This window comes from Apteryx mantelli, chromosome 9, assembly GCF_036417845.1.
Source record: "Apteryx mantelli isolate bAptMan1 chromosome 9, bAptMan1.hap1, whole genome shotgun sequence".
NCBI lineage: Eukaryota > Metazoa > Chordata > Aves > Apterygiformes > Apterygidae > Apteryx > Apteryx mantelli.
The window spans coordinates 30811580-30834723 of NC_089986.1; the positions used below are offsets into that span (position 1 = coordinate 30811580).

Here is a 23144-nt window from a genome sequence, read left to right on the forward strand (position 1 = left end):
TGGGGCGGGCGCATGCGCGCGGGCCGCGGCGCTGCGCCTCCCGGCCCCGCCTAGAGGGGCGGGGCTCCCCGCCCCGCGGCGCGCGAGGTGAGGCGAGGCGGGACGGGGCCGCGCGGGGCGGCGCGAGCGCGCGGGAGCGGCGGTTGGGCGGTTGGCTGCGTGCGGTGCGGCGCGGGCCGGCAGGCAGGTGAAGTGAGGTGAGGGGCGGTGAGGGGCTGCGGGCCGCGGTTCCTCTCAGGAGGGGCGGGAAAGGGCGGCCGCTTCCCCGGCTCTCCGGGGGGCTTTTGGCCTCTCGGCGGCCGGCCGGGAAGCTCCTCTGGGCGCCCCTCGGGGATGCGCCGGGCGGGGAAGGGCTGAGGGAAGGGCAGGGGTGGCGGTGGCCGGGAGGCGCCCCGAGGAGAGGCTGGTGAGGCGGAAGCGGGGCTTGGGGGGGGGGGGGCTGGGGGGAGGACGGGCGTTCCCGGGGTGCGGCATAAAGAGGTAGTGGGAGCCGCTCGCCGTGAAGCAGCGAGCTGCTTTGGTTTCGTTGTGGAGAGGCCAAGTCACATCCTGCCTTTCTCCACGTAGCTCAAAGCCCGCACAGGTCACCTAAAAGCATAAGCTACCCCAAACGTCACGCGAGGGTTTTCAAAGATGCAGTTTCCTGTTTCTAGAGAGGGGGTGTCAAGACAGCGAGTGAGAGTTAAGGCAGTAGCTCCAAGTGTCGTTTACACACAATACTCCAGACGATGCTTTCCTGTGAAACACCAGCTGTGTCGCTTGAACCGGAGGCTAAGGAACATGACTGACCTGCTCCAGAGGAAAATCTGGACTGCTCGGAGACTGTGCATTGCTGCATGCGTGGGAGAGTTCAGCCACTGGCCTTAGGGGAATTCGATGTGAAAGATCTTTTGTGAAAGATTTCTGTGCTAGGTACACATATCAAACCCTAATGTCACCCGTCCAGCTGCTTAAATGCCTCTCTTTCATTGCCCAGTAGCTGTGAGAAACTTTCCTCCACTCTTAGAAATGGTTGGGTGGAAGGCCGTGTGAATTAGAGGAATGTTCTTCTGTGTTCTAGCAGGATCTAGCTTTGTTTGGCGTTGAAAAGCTCTCATGGAGAATAGTTAAGCGGAGATCAATGACATCACTCAGCAGGAAACACTCTCGGAAGGAAGAGTTGTTATCAGAGCAATCGTGCATGAAGATAAAAGTCTCACAAGTAACATCGCCAATAGCTGAGTGCTTCATTGCTCATAGGCTGATTTGTTGGCAGAAATACAGACGTTGCAGATACCGGCTTTTACTTTTAGAAAGAAATTTCAGCTAAAAAATGCATTGCCTCGTTTTTATTCTGTCTATGAATGTAAAAAGGAAGACAGATTTTTGCCAGCATGTTCAGCTTGATGTGAAATTATACCAAATTGCTTCAATGCAAAGGTCTGTTCCTCCCAAACTAAATGCTCTTTGCAAAAGCCATCTTGAAGGCCAAGCCAGATGGTAAGTGTCAGATGGAAAGGAGGCCAACTTTTTTATGCCAGGGAGAAGGCAAAGTTGGTTCAAAATTGGTGATAATTTTTGGCAGCTATGACATTTGCTTCTGGAAACTACTGTATCTGTAGCAAGAAGTGCTATCACCTGAGGTTTATTAAGACACCCCATTTTAACTCACCATGATTAGTTCTCCTTTAGCAGTTACTAATCCTTTTGTGAATAAGGAAGAAGTTAGTTCTGAGGACAGATTTGAAGGGATTAACATGATGACTTTGTGAATGTAATCTTTAAAATTTCCCTCTTCAGGAGGGGAGGTAGTTGCAAGAGCCAAGGGCGCTTGGAAGATGGAAAGGGTCAGATGATGATAATTTTAAATCTGTAGAATGAAAGTGGGAGTCAGCTAGACAGGTAAAAGAGAGTTATAGTATGCGGGCTTTGTAAGTGGGAACAAATACCCTTTTTGTAAAAGAGGTCAAGCGGGGGAGGGGGGCTGGAAAGGGGACTTGGAACATTCATCTGCCAAAGATACAGCATTTGCTGACGCTTTTATATTGTTATAGCAAACTATACCATTTCTTGAAATCGTGTAAATTTGGCAATAGAAGTTCTCTTGTGTTGTCAGATCTCTGTTCTTTGAGAGGCTTTTCTTCACGGAGATGTCAGACAAGAGTTTTTTGGTTTTTCTTTTTTCTGCTTTGTATCTCAAAGTGATACAGCTGTGTCTGAAAAACTTATCTTGGCAACAAAAGTTTAAACGGATGACTGAATTTGCGAGCATCCAGATCAAAGGGGAGGAGAAGATGTTTCATTTTGAAGCTGTCTGTAGCTCTTTGTAGCACACTCCAGCGTTAAAGGAAATGTGGAGGGGGAGGAGCTTTAAGAAGAAAAAATCTGCATGTGTTGTGTTTTTTAAGCTTTGAAAAAAATGTTTCCTGTGAATAGTAAGATGTCTTTTAGCAATGTATTTGGTTTGATCAGTTTCTAAAAGGTGTGAAAACTTTTCTTTTTTTCAGGCTTCAAAATTGCTTGTCATTTAATTAGTGTCTTTAGCACTTCCCATTCATATTGCTTGAATTTGCTGTCCATTGATGTTGATAGGAATAAAATTCTTGATGGTTGCTGAAAATCCTGCTCCTCATTAATACTGCAGATTCAACTACTGGTGTTCTGTGAGAAATTATTTGCACTGTTTCAAAATCTGGACATCCAAAATAAATTCAAGGGCCCTCCTTTAATTTTCTGCACAACAGTGGAGATTATACTTATGTTTATTGCTTCCCCCCCCCCCCCATATGATCTGTAATACACTGAAAAACATTTTGTTTCAGATTTGTTCCGGACCTTCTGTTAAAAATGTCCAAGGTAAGAATGATATTTCCCTATTCAAATGTTACACTGTAAAACTGATACATTGTTTTTAAGTATTTGTCTTCAAGCAGGGAATATGTAATTGTTACATTGTGTTTGATGGTGATGTGTGTTCTAAAGTTTGGGTGTGTAAATAAGAGAATTCACTTTTAGAAAACACAGTATTGAATGATTCAATAATGTAAAACATGCATGCAAGTACTTTCCTACATGTAGTATAAACTTCTTTGGTGAACTAATAATGCTCCTGACATCTGCTATTTTGGTAAGGGAATGGCACAGAAACTCCCTGTTATGTTTTTGCATTGAAACTTCCATTCTGCTACTGTTTTGAGTAGGAATAATTTAAGAAAAGAATGTTCTTAGATTTAATTTCTTGTTTGCATCCTTATTCCTTTACTAAATAGAGTCAACTGATCTGTTTATTAAAATCCCATTTAAAAAGTGTGGTAACTTGATTACTTAATACCATTACTGACATGATGTATGGTATTCAAGCAATTCTTGGTTCCGTGCATTTGGTATAATAGGTAAAACTTCCATGCTAGCTTGTTGGCTGTGGAAGGAATGACAGAAAGTACTTGAGTAATGTATTCAAATAGGCAAGCCAATAGGTCTAAAGATTTCTCTGCAGTATTTGTAGTATTGGATATCTGAAACCCTGTATTGTATTTTTTTTTTTCCTTTTTAAAGAGATCTCTAATCATGACTTCCAGCAGATGTCTACCAGTTCATGAGCAGATTTAGTGTTTTTATTTGGATGTGCTAAAAACAGATTAGAAATAGTTCCCTTTTTACTTGTATACATCAGCCCTATCCACAAGCTTTTTTAAATTTTAATTGTGTATGAAAACACTATATATAAAGTGTATGATTAGCAACTGCACTTCATACTTTAACTAAATAAATGTGTGAGTGTTTTTTTTGTTTTTTTTTTTTTTTGCTTGAAGTGTTCTTGGCTGGATAGTTGAATAAACGGAATTTTTTTTTTCTTAGTTCAAGGTGCATGCAGTTGATCTATCCTTCGTTGTGAAACCGCTTAATAATGTGAACAGCCCTGTAGTTTTCTCTCTGTGTGTCATATAGTTTCAAACCGTATGATTTAAAGTGTTAAATGTTGGAGAAGTAGTCCCATATCCCAACATTTCCTGATAAATGGAAACAGCTTTATTTGTTGTTTCTTTAAAAGTTCTAGTGAGAACAGTAAAGAGCCAAAGGGGGATGGACTTCAGGGTGCTAAAAGATCCACAAATTTTCTGATTTTCCCAAACCTTTCTTTGATTATAGTTTATAATATTTGAAATAACTGAGGAAAGCAGTAATGCAAACAAGCATGTCTTATGTCTTATTTTATTTTATTTTATTTTTAGCAACAGCCTGCTCAGTTTACCAATCCAGAAACCCCTGGCTATGTTGGATTTGCAAACCTTCCCAATCAGGTTCATCGGAAGTCTGTGAAAAAGGGGTTTGAATTCACTCTTATGGTGGTTGGTAAGGAAACATTTATAGTCTTCCTCAAAATTAGTATTTGCTTACAGATAATTTGGAATTAAAGTGAATATTACTTATACTGTTGCAAGCCTTCAGATAGTATCCAAAAGCTCGTCTGTACTGTAGCATTTAACTTTCTTTCATAATGTATTAAGTCGTGTATTGGTTGTTCTCCACATTACAAACCATGCTTGAATACATTAAGAATTTTGTGAGTGAAGCGAAGAAATTGCGTTTTGCACTCCAGTGATCATTGCTTCCTTCTTTTCTCCCTAAGAGTGTACATGTATTCCATTTAAAATTTAGCTTAAAACTTTTCTGAGTTTTAATACAACCTTTTTTGCTTACTTATTTTGGTTAAGAGAATAGTGTTAAGAAGACCATTCTATTTAAACTCTTTGTTATATTCATATAGTTCAAAAGAATCTGAATTCTGGTCTCTCTACCCCTGCTTTCCTCCTCTCTAAATATTCTTGTGAAAGAAGAATGGGAACTGGATTAGCTGGTTTTGATATGAGCTTTTACTTTTTAAATTAATATTGGTTATCTGTTAGCAATTATAATTTAAATCGGAATTCTATTAGGCATTTCATTGAGAATCTGTGTGGATATCAGGAATGGAAAGAGAAATCAAGTATGTTTGCAGAAAAACTTGATTTTCTTAGAGTTCTGTGTTATTTTTGCAAATCAAATAGACTCCCAAATCAGTAGTAAAAGTAACTTGGGCATCTTCTATATCTTGCCTGGTAATGCTGCTTGGGAGCCGTAACTTATGAATTTTGGTGAATGAGCTCTGTAATTCTCACCTTTAAAACAGGCTTTTACCAAAAGTACCCTAATAGAATGGTTTAAATACAATAGGATTCTTTCTTACTGTCATCGTAAGTAAATTCCTTTTGTGTGTTGCATTTGCCCAAGAGATATGACTGGAAATGAGCAGGAGAGGTGGGAAGATACATGACAGTAAATGTTTAAGTTCTTAATTTTTTTGGATTACAATAATTATGGAAAGAGTCTGTCCTCAAACCCGTCATTAATTTTGCCAAACGACAGCCGCAGCATTGCTCGTATCCTGTTTCTTACAGTTCAGTGCTAGATAGAGCTGGCCCCTATTTTGGTCTTACCAGAATTTTATGGTAGTTGTTTACTGTTACCTGGGGTGAGGGGGAGGAAGGAAGAGGGAATGGGGACATGGAAGTTAAATTCGGTTACACTGCTTGCTAAATGTGTCTTTTCATTGCTCAAAATCATTTTATTTTAGCTTTGTTGGATTTGCTTAGCATAACACCATAGTGGATACCTTATAAAATCTAAGGGTAAAGCCACACTTTAAGTACATGTTTCAAATTATAGTATCTACTTTAACTCTTTGGAGTTTACAGTTCTGTGATCCTAAAAATCTGGACAGTTCTGAAAAACAAAGATGTGTTTTATTCAGTTGTAGCTAAACTTAATTTCCAGAGGTCTTTGAGATTAATTGTGAATAATGCCATATAAAACAGCTCTGGCCAAAAGCTGTGTAAAATTATATAGACCAAACAGTTGTCTCTTCTTTCTTGAGGGAAAATAACATGGTATCAGAGTGAGGGAAAGGCTACCAAATTTAACTCTGAGACATGGTGGAGTTAACTTTATGGTAGTTATCTGCCAGTATTCTAAGGGATAAATGAAGACTACAGTGAGAGAACCTGGGAAAAAGTTCCAAAAACTGTACTGAAAATTTAGAGCGACATTTTAAGATACCCTAAGAGAGGGAGGCAGTAGATTAAGATAAAATAAACTATGCTTTAAAACGTTGGTTATTTCAACAGTTTGGAATGTGAATTCTTTCTGTTTGACATATGCATAGGGGTTTAAGTCTTTTCTCTTGTGGGTGATATTGTAATGTATGCATTGAACTGTACTTCTTTATTAAGGCGACACATTTCTTAGTTTCCATGCAGGGAAATATTTCTTTAAAAGCTATCTATAATGACAGAGTCCTGACCAATGATTCTTCCTTTTCTCATTGTTTTTTCTGCTATTGTTTGTCATGGTTCTTGAAAATATGAACTAGGGTTTGTGATACTTTATCTGCTTGGCTGTGTTGTTCCGGAGAAATCCCAGACACTTGTATTTATCAATAATTTCATATTTATTCTCATTATTGAGCTATGCTTTCATCTAAATAGTTATTTTGCTTGAGATTCAATAAACTGTGGCCAGTTGTTAGAATAACTGCTCTTTTCATTAATCCTTGATGGTGACAATGAAAACTGATTTGTTTTAGATGTAATATTTACCTAGACTGAAAGTATGGAATGTGTCCCTGGTTAGAATCAAACTTTTTTTTGATTTTGCTGAAATGGTGGTGCCATGTGACTGTTGAGTTAGTCTGACTGCACGTCTCTTCCATTGGCGAAGGCTGTACCGCTAAAAAGCGATCTTAAAAATAGCAGGTACTGGTCAAATCTTTATTTAAAAATAATTCCATATCTTTTTTTCTTTTGTTCAGATAGTTTTGTCAGATTGCTGTTGCAGAACAAACTTTGTTGCTTAGAGGGACTTGCTGGCCTTTTTTACGCTGTGGACATTTATTCTGATTGATATCTTGATCTTTAGCTAATTAGTTGCTTTTTGAGCTTTCCTGGTGGCTCAGTAGCCCTAGAACAGAAACATATTTGTGGTACACTTTGGTAACGCTCAATTTCAGCAGTGAAAAAATTGCTCTGTGTGTATACTCAGTGGTGGTGTCATATTCCTCCTCCCTCAGGTCCTTGTATCCCCTATTAGCATAAGAAGCAGGCAAAAATCACACCTTATGACGGCTGGCTGTGCAAAAGTTCAGCAGTGCCTTTTGCACTGTTTAAACTGATTATATAACCTAGACATGATCTAGCTTCTCACTGTATGTGATCTTTATTTTCTAGAGTGACAGCAGGAAAGCATGTCTTAAACAAATCATGAGACATGGGAAGGAAGTTTTAAGTCTAACTTTAAATTGATCACAAGTCCCCTTGACTAGCAGATTTAATTACAAATCCTCAGTGAAAGCTGTGATGCTATAAACCTGAGATGTGTAAGTTGTTATCTAACCTTTTTATGCAATCTTTGCTTCTAATACAAAATTACAAGCTTTAGACCAAAATGGAAAGATTTATTTACATTTAACATGAAAAAAATATATGGTCAGATGATACAGTTTGGATACAGTTGAGATTAATTATGTAAATATACTGAGCTTGTCTTCGTATTGAATCACAGGTGAATCTGGATTGGGAAAATCTACATTAATAAACAGCCTGTTCTTGACAGATCTCTACCCAGAAAGGATAATCCCAGGAGCAGCTGGTAAACACACTTTTCTTTTAGTTTCTCAGTTCTTACTGAAAATTTTTGGAGTTCATTGTTTTTATCTTTGGATTTTAGTAACAGCCAGTTGTCATTTCTAGCTATAATAGTTTATATTGCATTTTCTGATACCTGAACTGTCAGATACTGTTGTTTCTCTGAGTACCAGTGATGAATATCAGGTAGTTGTCATTCAGTCCTTTGGTGTGGTCAAGAATCATATTGGTACCTAAAAGTCTATCCATTCTTTTGCTTTTAAAATGTCATATATATATATATATATATAAGCATTGTTTATGCTTGTTTGGACTTGCAGCTTGATTCCCTTGCTTTGGATGGTTATTTTGTGACTGTTCGTCTTCACCTCTTTTTCTTCCCCTGCCCCTTGTCCCTGTTTATTCTGTTAACCAAAACATACAATAATCTGACAAAAGAAAATATTGGAAGAAAATAGAGGATGGTGCTACTTATTTTTTTTTCCTCTTTGCTACTTTTGAAAGACTTATTAAAATAATTTATCGTGTTAGCTGACAATTACTTATCCCTTTCAATATTATGGAAAAAAATCCCTTACATACAATTTAGTATTGTTCCCCAGATTACTGATTACCTACAGTTTTTCTTAGTTCTTTTTACCTCAGTTTCTGTATTAGATTTTTTTAAAAAGTATGAAATTGCAAATAATTATCAAACAAAATCTTTCAAAAGAACACAGATGCTGTGTCTCGCTGTGATGTTATCAGGCCTTAGAAGGTTATCTGTGGAATAATACTCATTACACAATTGCAGCTGCCAGTTAGTGTTTTTAATTTTATCTCAAAGTGATCTATTCTTCTAAACTCTATTCTGAAAGATCAAATCTGTTGTCTTTTAGAAAAGATTGAACGTACTGTGCAAATTGAAGCCTCAACGGTTGAAATAGAAGAGAGGGGGGTGAAACTACGTTTGACAGTTGTGGATACACCAGGATATAGTGATGCTATCAATTGTCGAGATTGGTATGTACACAGAGTATATATTGATCTATGTACGAAGACCGTCATCCATTTTGTGTCTGTCTTGGGGAGAAAAATAAGTAACTGAAGTGGGACTATGTTGATAATGATATGCAACTCAAAGCAGACAGCCCAGGTGGTGACAGTAGTTCTTTTAATATTCCTTTTCAGAGGAAGAGTGAATGCTGCAGTGATTATACTGTTAAGTCATTATCTCCCTTTTTTTGTGTGTGTGTGTTAGGTTATGTGATGAATCTGAGGTGTGATTTCAGAGAGATGGGCATGTTTTACTATTTTGAGGAAGCTTGATTTAGGTGTGTTTACCACTTCAAATTTAAAAATGTTCTAAATTGTTGTGGGTTTATTCAGATATATTAAAAATAGTCATCAGTAACTTCCAAACAATTGGAATAAATGTGATTTGATATTTAGATTTTTTTTTTCCCCCCCTTAGTTAACCTTCTGAAGTTTGGAAGGGTATTAAGTGAACTGTCTTTGACATTTCTTTTATAGTCAGAAAGCAGTGGAACCATTGAGGACACAAGAACTTCAACAAAACTCTGAGAAAGTAGTTCATCTAGTCTTTGGTGCACATAAAAATCCACCTTTAGATCTTGTCCACATTCATTTGAGAATTCTTATCTTCGAGTTTGAGGTTTTGACAAATTCCTGTTATAATAAGTACTGAAAAATAATCTTGAGATAGTCTCGGCTGCGCTTCAGCCTGCCTTCTCTCTAAATTATTGCTGGTCCACCTCACCGTTCTCATTGCGATCTCCTGCTGCACCCCGCCGTATCTTCCCCCCTGCCATTCCGCCGTCAGGAAAGCTTTGTTTGGGATCTGTGCTTCATTTCTAATGTTGATGCACATCCCTTAATTGGGAATCAGAAGGAATGTCTCATTTATTTATGCCAACGTCTGGGTATATACTTTTTTTCTTGTCTAATTTGTCTGTCCAGTAATAAACTGGTATTCCTGTCTATGTAGCGTGTGGTATTTATCCTTGGCAAATATACAGTAGAAGGAGTATAGCTGTTCTCCCAAACTGAACAGCCTTTGTGTCTAAGCTAGAGTGGTTCAGAGAGATGCAACTCAGAGCAATAATGATGCAAGATTCTGGCGTTTCTGCAGCTCTGTTGCAGCTGTTGGCAGGGTTTGCTCTTGCATCATCCGCAGTAATTTGGTGTGTTAAATCAATTTGGAACAAGAAGCTTAGATTATCTTGAGCATGTGCAATTAATTCTAGTCAAAAGATAAGTACTAGGCCAAGAGAAATTTGCTTTAGAAGTTAAAAAAAATATATATATATATATATATATTTATAGTGCACAGTATATTTATAGTGACAGTTGTTTGTTTGGATTTAAATAATATGCTAAGATATCTGCTCTTTTACGTTAATTTACTGATGTAAGAGTATTAATCTTCTCCATCAACAGGTTGGTTCATCAACAGGGTGTGTGATGTTTTAATATTACCTTTGAAAGATCACTAAAATTGTTGAGCATTTGGGAATGAACATGAGTTCCTGAATCCATATGCTTTTTTACAGTTTTAAGACCATAATCTCCTATATTGACGAGCAGTTTGAGCGATATCTGCATGATGAGAGTGGTTTGAACAGAAGGCATATCATAGATAACCGTGTTCACTGCTGCTTCTATTTCATTTCGCCATTTGGTCATGGGTAGGTATTTCTCTGTCATTTTGTTTTTGAAGTGATTTTACTTCAGGGGCTTGGTTTTGTGCCCACTGACTTAAATTTTCAGAATCAGATTGCTATTAGTTAAGTATTAGCGCTGCTGGAGTTAATGAATGCATCTTTTCTCTCTGCGTAAGGAGAGTGTGCGAGGCTCTGCATATCGTCTAATATAGATATAAATAGCTGTAATTAATACTTTGTAATCCAGGGAGTGTTTTCTTTTTGAGCTATTGTTCGTGTTGATGTGAAAATCAATCGGTCATTTAGATTTAAAATCTGTTCAACTTTTTTTCATATTTTAATTTTAGACTTAAACCATTGGATGTTGAATTTATGAAGGCCATACACAACAAAGTTAATATTGTACCAGTGATTGCAAAAGCTGATACACTTTCTCTGAAAGAGCGAGAGAGGCTAAAGAAAAGGGTAAGTTTTTCTAGCTTGCAGAGAAGTGTTGGACTTTGGTTATAGCAGCATGGTCACTGAAGAGAGGGGCTTTTTAATTCAATTTCACTTCATCCTAGCTAAGAAAAATACAATCTTATGTGCACAGGGTAACGTTATTCAAAATCATGAAGAAAACATATACAGTTTGATATCTTGCAAGTTCCTTTATTATGTCTTTAACTGAGAAATTGTCCTTTAAGTGTTGCCTGTAAAATGGCAGGTTGGTTACATTTAAGATTATACTGTAAGTGAATTTTAAAACTTTTAAAATATTTAAATGCATTTGCTGATGGTAATTGCTCCCTTACCAGTTTGATCCATCCCAAAGCATCAACAGTATCATCTGCATGTATTTTTTGCCCAGTCAGAATTCTGATGTTTGAAAAATAGGATTTTCAGAGATTTTTTTTGATCTTTTTGTATGTTCCTCTCTCTGCTGACACATTCCAATCCTTTCTTCCATAGCCCAGCCCCCTTAACAGTTTCAGTCTTGCAGGACTTGCTGTTGTATTTGGGGGTGGGGGGGTGAAATTTAGAAAAATGCATTAGAATTAATTTGCCAGAGGGCTCAGCTGATCCAGTCTTAGCTATTACATTTAAAAGTTTATCTATTATTTTTTCAGTTATTTTGAAAATCCTTATAGGTTTTTTTATTTTTATTGCAAGTTGGGTAAGTTAGGTATACTTTACTTTGAAATAGTTGTTCTGCTAGCATTCTGCAGAAATAGGAAATTTTTTTTAAGAGCAAAATTTGCATTTCTGGCAACTGGATTTCTGCTGCAGATACCACTCCTAAACTAGCAGTCAAGAATACAGGAAAAAAAGTGTTAGTGGTATTTGCAGCTCTGTTTTTTAAATCCTTCTCCCCCCCCCCACCTCCCAATAATAATTTGGGAGCAAGAGCAGGAGTTTTAGACTTTTCAAAGCAATTATGACTTCTGTGTCAATGCTTTCTCATTTAAAAAATTGCAAAGGATTAAAAAAGCAGTAGAGCTTAGTTTCTTTGTGTGTAATCCACACAGGACAGTGTTTTTTGAATTTTGATTGATTGCAGGGAAGGCCCTTTCGTTGGAACACTACTGAGATAGGCACATTTAAGCAGTTTTAAAATGGTTAAACTTTTTTTTTGTTGTTGTTGTTATTATTTGGGTCTCTCTGTTGATTGCCTGCTGTATGCTGGGTTCAAAACTGTTCCCATTTAAAGTCAGCTCATGCATGATTCTTTCTTGGCTATTCTGCTGCTATATTACATTAAAAACTGGAAATAATTACTGAGCAGTATTAGGAACAGCTTAAATTGGAGGAAAAGGGATGCTCATCACCTAAATTAAACAGTTTTTCTCTCTTAATTTGCATCTTGAAAGGAGTAAACTGTGTTCTCATCTTGAACCAAGATGTGAATGAGCTGAGGTAAACAGAAAGCAAAATACATTTGCATATTAAAAAAAAAAAAGTGAAATAAAACAAGACTGTTTGAAGTTGGGGACTTCTACAATGGAAATAAATTTTCAGTCCACATGGCAAATAATCTTGGTACCACAAAGTTAAAACTTCTGCAACTGTTTTTTGACTTTTTAAAAATCTCTATTCACGCTCAGAAGAGGAACTCGGTTTTCTTCTCAAGTAAAATTGAAGTGTAGTAGTATTCCCTGAGCAAGGGGAGGTAGTGCTTCAGTTTTGGCAGTTGCAGCTAGTGTGAAACAGAAACAATTGGGAAGGAAGAAGTGTTGTATTGTTTTATAGCTTTGTTTAAAATTAAACTTCATGGCTAGTCATAGATGTAATTTTGGGTATAATAAAATATCAGAGACTGAACAATGTAACGCTCTATTGCAGATCTTGTTTCTACACAACAGTCAGTGTTACTGAATAGATATTCTCTTGAGGGACATAATGTTAACATACGGCAACGCGCGCTATTGTCTGCCTGGAAGTCTGTGCAAAGTGGTTGTTGAATATCGTGATGGAACATGGTGTTTAAAAACAGATACTTTGCAAGTAATTTGGATCAGTAAGATAGGTCCAAATTTCTCAACGGATGGTTTGTGTGTAACTGATTAACTAATTTTACTATAAAACTTAGAAGTTCTCACTTTACACATATCACAAAATCACATAGAATCACACAATTACACATATATTATCTCCATTTCTTATACTTTTAAATCTCAGATTCTGGATGAAATTGAAGAGCATGGCATCAAGATCTATCACCTGCCTGATGCTGAATCAGATGAGGATGAAGATTTTAAAGAGCAGACGAGACTCCTCAAGGTGAGACCGGCTTCACAGGTTACATACATAGATGAGGCAAAGGTAGTATTACTGTATCTTTTCAGACTGCTCACATGGCTTTAAAAGAAGTTACGTGCTGTGAGACCTTGAGACCACTGTAGCTCTATGCGTAGGCTTCCCTATCTAGAAGATGGTGATAACAATGATTTTTTTTTTCTGTAAAGTGTTTTGACAGCTTCAAATTAGCATTACAAACTTATTACCACAATAAGCTGTGCTGAGCAAAACAAGAGTTGTTCACGGAGTTCTTTTTGTTCTAGTTCATTCCTAGTAACTTTTGAATTTTGCTTTCAGACCAGTATTCCATTTTGTGTGGTGGGATCCAATCAACTGATTGAAGCCAAAGGTAAAAAAGTTAGAGGTCGACTCTACCCATGGGGTGTCGTTGAAGTGGAGAATCCAGAACATAATGACTTCCTGAAGCTGAGGACCATGTTAATGTAAGTTAGAAAATTCCAATTAGATATTAGGAAAAAAAAATTCACTGTGAAGGTGAAATGGGTCCCCGGGGCCTGGAGAGGTTGTGGAATCTCCATGTGTGGAGATGTTCAGAATTCATCTGAAGAAGGCCCTGAGCAACCTGATCTAGTGGGCCCTGGCCTGAGCAGGGATTGGACCAGATATCCTCTAGAGATCCTTTCCAATCTGAATTATTCAGTGATTCTGTGAAAATCCTCATCGTCTAATCCCTTTTTTGAACACAGTGTAGTACAGCTATACAGAGCCCCAAGAACATAAAACAGGTTGAGTTATGCCTGCTGCTTGTTTAAAATATCTGTATCTATATATCTGCAAAGGACTCTACACACGCTCGCCCACCCACCCCCCCACCACGCTTTGTTACGCAGCGTCCCCTGACACCCCCACCCCGCACACACCATGCTTTGCTGCTTAGCTTCCCCTGCCCAGGGCTGCTTCAGCAAAGGCTTCGCCCAGAGGCACAGCTTATGGCTCAGGGTCCAAGGTGGTGGCCCTGTGTGCCTTTTATTGCACCAATTTAGCTTAAGTTAGCTTTTAAATTAGCACATTAAACAGCTGCAGACACTGAGCACGCTAGTTTTTTTGTATCGTCACGTTTTTTGTCAAACTGCAAATCTTCTTCCCGTTCAGTCTAACTATATAATGAATACTTGCACATAAATTAAAATCATCTGGGTTACGTCAGTGCAGTTCATCAGCTGCGTAAGGCCTACTGGCACTAATGGGATGTCTGTGTTAAAAACATTGCTGTACATGTGGCTTAAGTTCTCGAATGGACTTATCAAAATGGCATTCAGCTCTGCAATGCATGCGTATGCTCTTCTTTCATAGCAGAGCGTGTAAAATTATTGGAACTCCTCTTTTAAAAGAAGAGCTTTGGAAGCGGAGTTCTTGATAAGTGTGGTGTGCTTATAGAAGGTGACGTGTTAGATACGTGCCAAGAAGCTGTTTAGTTTTGATGCCATTCAAACAGACTGTGTTTTGATGGGGAGTTGCTTAAGAGTGGGAAGGTGCCTTTCACGTCTTCCCTGCAGTGTTCTTTGTGTATTAGCGCACCCACTGCTGGTCCCTAGAGCTTGAACAGTAATATGATCCAACGCTGCTGGCTGTGACTTCCTAAACTAAGGAGAAATAAACATTTTAAAAAATCATGTAGATGATAGTTTTACAAAATTGTATTTTGGATCAGTTGACCCAGTACAGTGCTGAATGTGAGAGCCGCTTGAGCAATCTGGTGGAACACGTGCGTGCTATTTTTAAATTATTTTTCTTCCTCCAGTACCCATATGCAAGATCTTCAGGAGGTGACCCAAGATCTTCACTATGAGAACTTCCGCTCTGAGAGGCTCAAGCGAGGCGGCAGGTTGTCATCTCATGGTTATGTGCTATTTCTTCCTCCTCTGAACTTTGGTTTTCATTCTCTCTCTCTCTCTCTCTCTCTCTCTCTCTCTGGCCTTTTCATTGCTAGGAATTGGAAAATCATAGGCAGCTCTGTAGTTCCAGCCAACACCAAGGTCCGTTGATCAGCTTGCGCTTAGGAGTTGAGTCTAAGAAAAGCTAGTATGCAAATCTGAAGAAACAGTTGTGAAATTAAAAGAGTATAGTTAGATCTCTGCTGTGCTTAGGGCTTTAACACAGTTGGATTGGAATGTTTAAGGTAAATAAGTAGAGCAGATGTGTATGTTAAATGGCTTCTAAAAATATCTGCAAGTTAAAAATCAGTCCCAATACATTAAAAATTTTCTTTTCAGACCTGTCTGGACTGTGTCCTTAAAAAGAGAAACTTATGTCCTACTGCAGTGCTTTATTCAACATGGTGTAAATAACTAATTTTCTTTGGAGAGCAGTCATAGTATAATGCCTTTCAACACTGTTTTGAGCTGCGGTGGGTAGGGCAAGTCTATCCTGGTAAGAGAGGCAGGCAGAGCCCCCCGTTTTTGACTAAAATGACAGGGTTTGTAAAGTTGAGTTTAGTTCTTGCTGAAAACTGGGTGTTCCGTGGTCTAGATTTTTAAGTTGCTTCTCTTATTTCAACCGCTAGAGGGTTTCATAATTGCACACTTCAGTGGGTTTGATACACTTCACAAAGCTTTTTTCAGCGTGAAACTCCCCTTGTTGACAGAAGTTTTATCCCCTGCTTAGTCAGTTTTCAGGAAAAAGAGTTTGTCTCTGCCTGTAGCATTGGCCTACAAGTTCAGTTTTCCCTTCAGGCAAGATGACATGCTTTTCTTCCCTGTTTTTTTCAATCCTGTCTTCTTAAGTTCAAGTTAAAACAAAAAAGATCTTTGCCAAGTTATGGTGTCTGTTATCCAACAGATATAATGTCGCCTAAGGCTGTGCAGAGTTAAAATAATGCTTACCAGTTTTAGAGGACTTAAAGCAGCCTCACCCAAGGACCTGCGACAGTAAACTGCCGTTAAGTTGGGGTATCCTTGTGAAATTAAAACATGTTTTTGTATCTGGTTTAGTTAAATAGGATGTGTGTCTTTGTTGTCACATTTCTGAGATGGTGTTAGGATGTAGTCATGTTTGTTGTACGTGAGGGTAGTTTGTGGGGGACCTGTTTCAAATTTGCACCTATCCCACTGGCAGTCCTGGGTAATTAGTGCTTGTTGATTGTATTCACTAGTGTTCCTAGAGGCTTTCAGGCACAGAGGGGATTTTTTTGACAATCTGTTTCTCTGTTAACCTTTTAGCAAACATCCATTCACTTGGTTTGCACTTTTGATAGCACTTTTATGGTTAGATTTATTAGTAGATTTTTTTCTCACTGCAACTTGGGGTAGGAGAAATGTAGTAGCAGAGTGGTAGGGAACATAGTGCCTCCAAATGCTTTGAAGTTCAGTTTCTCAATTTAAAACTGGGATGTCCCACTTAAGCAGTAGTTTGCTTAGATATTGGTTGAAAGCATTTGCTTATTTTTAACAGGAATGATCAATGTTTGTACTATAATTGTATATGTTACACAAAACAAATCTTTTGGAATTACTAAAATATAGTAGAAAAATAATCAACCTTCAAACTCGAAGTGGAGAAGGGGGTAAAAGGCTCCTCCGGTTGGAAGATATGTACGGCGATTACGTTGCTTTTATGGGCTTGGTTATAAGTGACTTGTACACATGTGTGCACATGCAGAGTAGCAAGTTCTCTCAAAAGGTAAATGTACTCATTTGTTCAAGGATTGGCATTTTGTCTGAGTACGATACTATACTAAACAAAGGATTAGGGGCTTGCTCTCTTTTTGTCTTTAGCTGTTTAAATAATTTGTCTTACTCTTAAAGCTTTTCGTAAGTAATGCGTGCTTTTTGGATCCTTGATAGCAAATGTGACTCATAAAGTCAGAGGTGAGATAGAACTGCATCAAAGGAAGGTTCTGCCTCGGGGTAGCCATGCTTTCAGATTCACAGTTTCCTAAAGCACTAAGTATTTGATATGTTGCTTCCATGTTTTTGCTAATAACTTGTCCAGCATTATCCTGAACTTGCATTTTGATTTAGCTGTATTGATTTATTGCACCAATGGAAAAGAAAAAATGAGCTGTTTGTAGTATTTCTGAATTTGATGTACCTGTGTGGTACTCAAATTACAATCAGTTAAGGTAATGTTATGCTCGAGTAAACTGCTATACTTGAATACTGTTCAGAAATAATTTTCATTCATACTTATATCGGAAGATCTGGCATGTTCTAAATTCACAGAAGCCTTTTTGAATCTTCTACTTATTCTGGACTTAAATTGCTGGAGGAGTAAGGGGTAAATTGATGTTTTGCTTGAAAAGAAAGAAAAAGTTTAATATAAAAATTTATTAAATCTGTGTGGGGAAAATGCTTCAATAAATTCTCTGTGTATTATCAAATGTTCACAAATAAGGTGAACATCTATTCTGAGAGCCTTTTTTTGTCAAAGCATTCAATAGAAATGAAAGATCCAGCATGTATGCATGTTGCTAAACAATATTTGTCTTATCTTAGGAAAATAGAAAATGAAGAAGCAAACAAAGACCAGATTCTACTTGAAAAAGAAGCTGAAGTAAGATGTCAAAACTCTGTACTCATGTGGTGGGGGAATTTTATTCTTTTACTATTTTAGGCCAAGTGATTTACATAATCTTGTTAATTTTTAAAGGGAAAGACAGCAGAATTTGCTGATATAAAGTTATTGAAGATGGGATAACAAAACAATGCAAAGTGGTGTAGAAGAGTCTCAGAATACTAATTTACTGGAACAAATGGAATCTGATTTCATACAGTGGAATCCAGCATGACATCAGTGGATTTAATGCCCGTTACAGGGGAGGGAGAGCTACCCTCACACATGAGAAAAAGCTCTGAAGTTAGTAATCGCAGATCAGGGAAAAGTCAGGTTAGCACTACCGCAAAGGAGGCAGCAATGTTAAGAGTTGTCAGGAATAATGAAGAAAATGGAAATTATCATTCTGCTACTGTGATAAATCCATAATGCATAGCTCAAACACTGTTTTCATGGTCCCCCTAACTCAAAAGACGTATAGCTGAGACTAGAAAAAGTACAATGAAAAGTGAAGAGTGGGCAGAGAGGCCGAACTGGAGATCTGAAGCAGCTGCTGTATGAGATTAGGCTAATATTCTTGTTGGGAAGTGGATGACAGAAGGCAAGGTTATAGTAAGGAGCTTATATAATCATGGATGGCAAGATGAATAGAAAACCACAAAATAAGAAGCCGGTCACATCTAACAAAGTTAACAGGTGGCAGATTTCAAAGAGAAAAGGTACTTTCAACACAGCCTGTAAGTTGTAGAGGTCATTGGCGTGGAATTTTGTGCATACCAAAATTATAGATGAGCTCAAAAATGCTGAGACATGTTCACAGAGAAAGTAAAGCCAGCCAGTGCTCGCTAAACACAGAAATAAAATTTTTTTGGTTTAGAAAGTTCTAAAGATGAAGATTTCTAGAAATTGAGATAGTATGCACACAATTGTGTGTGCACCTGGATCTTGTGCTTTTCCATACATCTGCTAGGAGCCAGTGTTGGAAAGAAGGCTGAGTTAGATGGACCTTTTGGTCTGTCCTGGCACAAGAAGACCCTCAAGCCTCCGGCTGTGGTCTTAGTGGCTATCAAAGTCCAAAAGATAACCAGAAAAAAAATGAAAAGGGTCATCATCCCAAGGAATGTGAAGAAAGACATTGTAAACATCTCACAGCTTTAACTTTTTGTTGTTGTGCTTAAATTTTTGGCCTTTGACATTTGAAGTGTAGATGCGTGAAGGCAATTAAAACCATTTCAGTAGCGAAGTTGACTTCCCATCTGTCAGGCAGTTTGGTACTGTAAAAGAATTTCTAAGTGTTGTATACGTAACATGGCTGAACTAATCTCAGTAGCTGAGTTATATGATTACCCTGTATTTAAAGATTCCAGTACTCTAAAATTAAGCTTGTTGGAATTCAAACATTTTTAATAATGCATACGTCTCCTTGGATGGTTTGCCTGTAATACTTGCTTCCACATGGTCATTACTAGCAAGGGAGTCCAGAAATATTCCTGACAGTTTTTTTCCAACAGATACAGGTGTAGTTGGAAGGACATAAACGCAGTCTACAACCTGCTTTTCTTCTGACTAGCCTTGGTAACTGTTTGTTCAGCATTTCAACACTAAGTCTTACGTATTTAACTTCAGAGAAAGCAAAGACTTCCATTTAAGGATGCTTAAAAGTATGGTCCTAAATTACAATAATAAAGCCTGTTCATTTCAGTCAGTAAATTTCCAGCCTCTTAATGGACAAAGCAATAGAAAAAAACACCATAACCTGAGATTACTGCCCATCAGATAAACCTAATGCAAATGTGTGTGCTTTCTTTAATATAAATAATTAATAGTGTGGTGGCAGTGAAGAATCATACTCTGAGGCAAGGTAAGACTAAAGGATTCCCCTGTGCTACCTTTCCAGCTTCGTCGCATGCAGGAGATGATTGCGAGAATGCAGGCGCAGATGCAGATGCAGATGCACAGTGGAGAGGGAGACAGCAGTGCAGTTCAAGGACACCATGTATAAAGTCTTTGGTAAGATGTTCAAAGAGCTGCCTAAAGGGTTTTTCTTTTAGTAATTCATTAATGTGATTGGTATTATGAGGTTTTGGAAAAACATTTACAAGATCAGTCTGCATATATTTCAGTCCTCGTGGTAATTTTTAATGTTTAACTAGTGTTTGTGAAGTGAAATGGCTTGAAGCCTAACTAATATTTGTGCAGGTGCAAATATATACATTCAGTTTTTCCAGAAAGTCTGTAGAATGTGTGTTGGTAAGAATTATGGAAGGAGTTTTTAAAACTGTGTAAGCAGGTGATTCTTAGACTCATGATGAAGTCATTGTTTCACTGTGACTGCTAATATATACAAGTTTTCAGTTTTCTAAATGTATAAGTAAGAAGATAGCTGATTTTTTAAATTGTATTTTTCTGTCTCCTTTTGCAGATTACTTTATACCCTGTTAAAGTAAACATTCTGGAGTTGAATTATGATGGTGTCATACCAGAAAGGATGCCTTTTGCTCAACTTGTGGCTTGGAGTTTACTTTAGAGTTTAATGTGGAAATGCATTGTGGTAACTTTTGTGATATGTATTTTATAACATGTAGTCAGTCAGTATTTTATATATCATACACATATGACTTTTCTGTTTAGTAATTCTTATATTGAGCTTATTTTCAATTTCCCGTTGTATTAGGGGTACAAAGTAGACACTGAAACTTTTCTAGCCTGACATTGCATTAGTTGATTTTTACTTTTTTTATATGGCTTATTAGCCCCCTGCTTTTAACTTCTCATTACATTTAGAAATAAACAGCTGTCAGTGATGTCTTGTTCAGTGGTTTAATAGTCACCTGATTAGGGGGTCCTGCAACGCTGATCTTAATTTTGTATTTTTTGTAGTGTTTACAGATTTGTGTCTGTGAGATACTTGGCCCTTTTTCGTTCCTGCTCAGTGCAGCAGGTGATTTCCTTGCCCTCTGCAATTATCTAATTAAAATTCAGGCATGCCTTGTGTCTTAACAAGAAGAAGAAATGCCTCTTTAAGGGGCACACTGTATTCTATATGACAGGCGTTATTTCCTTCAGATTTAACCTTGAGGGAGGTATCATCCTTATTGCTTCCCTATGATCTTCTACTCTATTGCAAATACTTTTTAAGAGTTTCTTGTAGATCAGCATAAATCAATGCTATTCTTTTCTGGCATCACTGTAGCAAAAAAAAAACTAGAATAGTGCTGATATTGGTAAATGAAGTGAACCCCAAAGAGCAGTTTTCTATGCATAGGTGTTTCCTGTATTCAAAAGCACAATAAGCTACATAATTCTTACTGAATTTTCATACTATTTTTAGGGCATTGCAAACAGTAAATTTTAGTATAAAATGCGTACTAGCACACTTCTCTTCTTTTAAAGTGATCTGTGCCTGATAGGATCAATGCAAACTGTATTTTAAGGTCCTGCTCCAAGATGGAGTTAGCAGTATTACTTTTGAAGCGACTCTGATATGTTACATGCTTTTTTAGGCCAAGGTCACTTTCCTTAAGGCTAATAGTAAGGGAGACCTTTTTTTGACCTTGGCTAGACCTTTTCAACACAGAAAGGCTTGTATGGTAGCTGCAGCACATAATAACAGCTATAGTATACAGCTACATATGCGGTAGCTGATAAGGTAAGCAGTAATATGCCTTGCTTGGCTTTTCTACTGCTTCTGATAAAGCCAGAAATCAGATTTCCTAATGTAATCTGTTACAAAACATTGTTATCTGAACAGCATATAAATAAATAGAATTACAACCTTTTTCTCTTCTTTAAGCTCAGGTACAGTAGTGACTTTTATAAAAATAAATAAATAAAATTTTAACATTCCTTTGAAAAAAGGAATAGGACTTCTACAGTTAACGTATATTTTCAGTGGTACTTAAATGGCTAGATTAAATATCAACTTGCTTAGTAACTGAAATTTTTATCTTCCCGAAACTACTGTTTGTGAATTTTTTTTATATTTGAATCTTTATAAAAATATGAAGTAAAATCCTCCATCATAGGCTTTGCTAGGAAGCTCCAGTGCTCTTCTCAAAAGCAGTTATTCTCAAAGTTTTGCACATTATTCATTCAGTCTTCCCTCACCCTGACAAAAATAAGAACAAGAACCTTTTTATATTTTTAGATACATAGAAGTATTAAGTCCTGTTTTGTCAAATAAGTACATATTAAACGTATTTAGAAATGCATGTTTTTTCCATATTTTTGTCTTGCCTTTCCTAAACAACTGTAGAAAAAAAAATTGCAATATTATCATAAAATAACATTCCACAGCACCTTACTTCTTTCTAAATCTTTTGACACATTCCGTGAATCAGTTGTCATAAATTTGCCAAAAGAACTCATTAGAAACTTAAATCATTAAGTATTTTGGAAAGTCCCATGCTGTTCTTCAGTTGCAACAACTCTGGTTTTGTTTTGACACTGCAGCATTTGTGTGCTTTTAAGCTCTTTGTCTGATATCTGTTGAGTATTTTGGATATAGCATGCTCCAGATGTTGTCCACTTTGCCAAGGAGAAAAACTCCACGCCGTTTTTGGCTTTACATACAAGGTTAGTGCAGTATTGTAGGCTGCAATAGTACTGCGGACCAGTACTTGAAGAAGAACTGTGAAACCTAAAACGTATACAAAGGGGGACTAGCTGTACGTGTAACCCTCTGTGTGTGTCTGTTTGTTAGTCTCTGCCTGGTTTTTCTACTTATGCTAACGCGGGAACAAAAGCAGGTTGTCCATGCATTTAGTGCTGTATTACAGTTTGGTCACTACCTGTGGAATTGCTTTAGGCAATGTCTTATTCTTTGAAATAGTATATATCTATTAAAATATTTCATCATGATGAAGTATTATGGCTGATTCTTATGCAAATAGTTTTTGATTGACGAATTCTAGCAGGAGAAATATTTTCATATGTTTTTTCATTGGAAAAAGCAAGTTTATGGCACTTGCTGTTTTAACTGAAATACTTAGGATGGCTAATTGCTGCTTCTTTCCAAGTCTTTGGGACAGTCATTCATAGTGTGCCTGACATCTCTGAAGATCTCTTTTTTTTCCCCCTTCGCTTTTCTTATGATGCATTTGCAAAGCTAATTGTTTCATTCAGTGGTTTCATGGCAAGATACCAAAAATGAGACCACCTTTCTCAGATCCTTTTTCAGATAAACTCAATTACTGGTAGGAGAAAGGCTTGGAGCCAAAAGGTAGATGTTGCTTACTGAACTGGCCACAGTTCTTCTGTTACAGCATTGTTATAGTTTCTATTTTAGGAGTCAGAATGCTGTTATTTTAAATTTGTAGAGCTTTATATTTGGTAGCTAAAATGACTTGTTCTTGATACAAAAACTTTACTGTTACATTATTTCTTATGTACTGCCATTAGTCAAGACTATAATAAAAGTGCTAAAATATACATTTTTTTCCTATCTGATTCCTTGTTTTAATCCACCTTAGCAATATTAGTTAGTTTGTGGTGATACATTCTGAATATAAAGGAGAAATTTAGATTTGAGTGA

The 23144-nt window shown here is 37.4% G+C and overlaps 1 protein-coding gene across 2 annotated transcripts; it reads left to right on the plus strand.

The window, feature by feature from the left end:
- The first annotated feature begins 120 nt into the window (after nucleotides 1-120).
- On the plus strand, nucleotides 121-23043 carry SEPTIN2 (septin 2). 2 transcript variants are annotated; one of them, XM_067302089.1, is made up of 13 exons: nucleotides 121-197; nucleotides 2802-2835; nucleotides 4212-4332; nucleotides 7576-7662; nucleotides 8537-8660; nucleotides 10211-10345; nucleotides 10669-10786; nucleotides 12980-13081; nucleotides 13397-13542; nucleotides 14862-14945; nucleotides 17554-17611; nucleotides 19509-19621; nucleotides 20034-23043. In XM_067302089.1, the coding sequence occupies exons 2-12, from the start codon at nucleotides 2827-2829 to the stop codon at nucleotides 19611-19613; spliced, it is 1089 nt and encodes a 362-aa protein (XP_067158190.1). In that variant the 5' UTR covers nucleotides 121-197; nucleotides 2802-2826; the 3' UTR covers nucleotides 19614-19621; nucleotides 20034-23043. The 2 variants fall into 2 exon arrangements, with proteins under 2 accessions (XP_067158190.1, XP_067158191.1); XM_067302090.1 differs by having other exon boundaries at nucleotides 130-187.
- The last annotated feature ends 101 nt before the right edge of the window (nucleotides 23044-23144 follow it).

Coding starts and splice junctions, on each gene's coding strand:
- SEPTIN2 (XM_067302089.1), top strand. Junction 10,787..12,979: donor GAGAGAGGCTAAAGAAAAGG/GTAAGTTTTTCT, acceptor TTTAAATCTCAG/ATTCTGGATGAAATTGAAGA. Junction 14,946..17,553: donor AGGCTCAAGCGAGGCGGCAG/GTTGTCATCTCA, acceptor GTCTTATCTTAG/GAAAATAGAAAATGAAGAAG.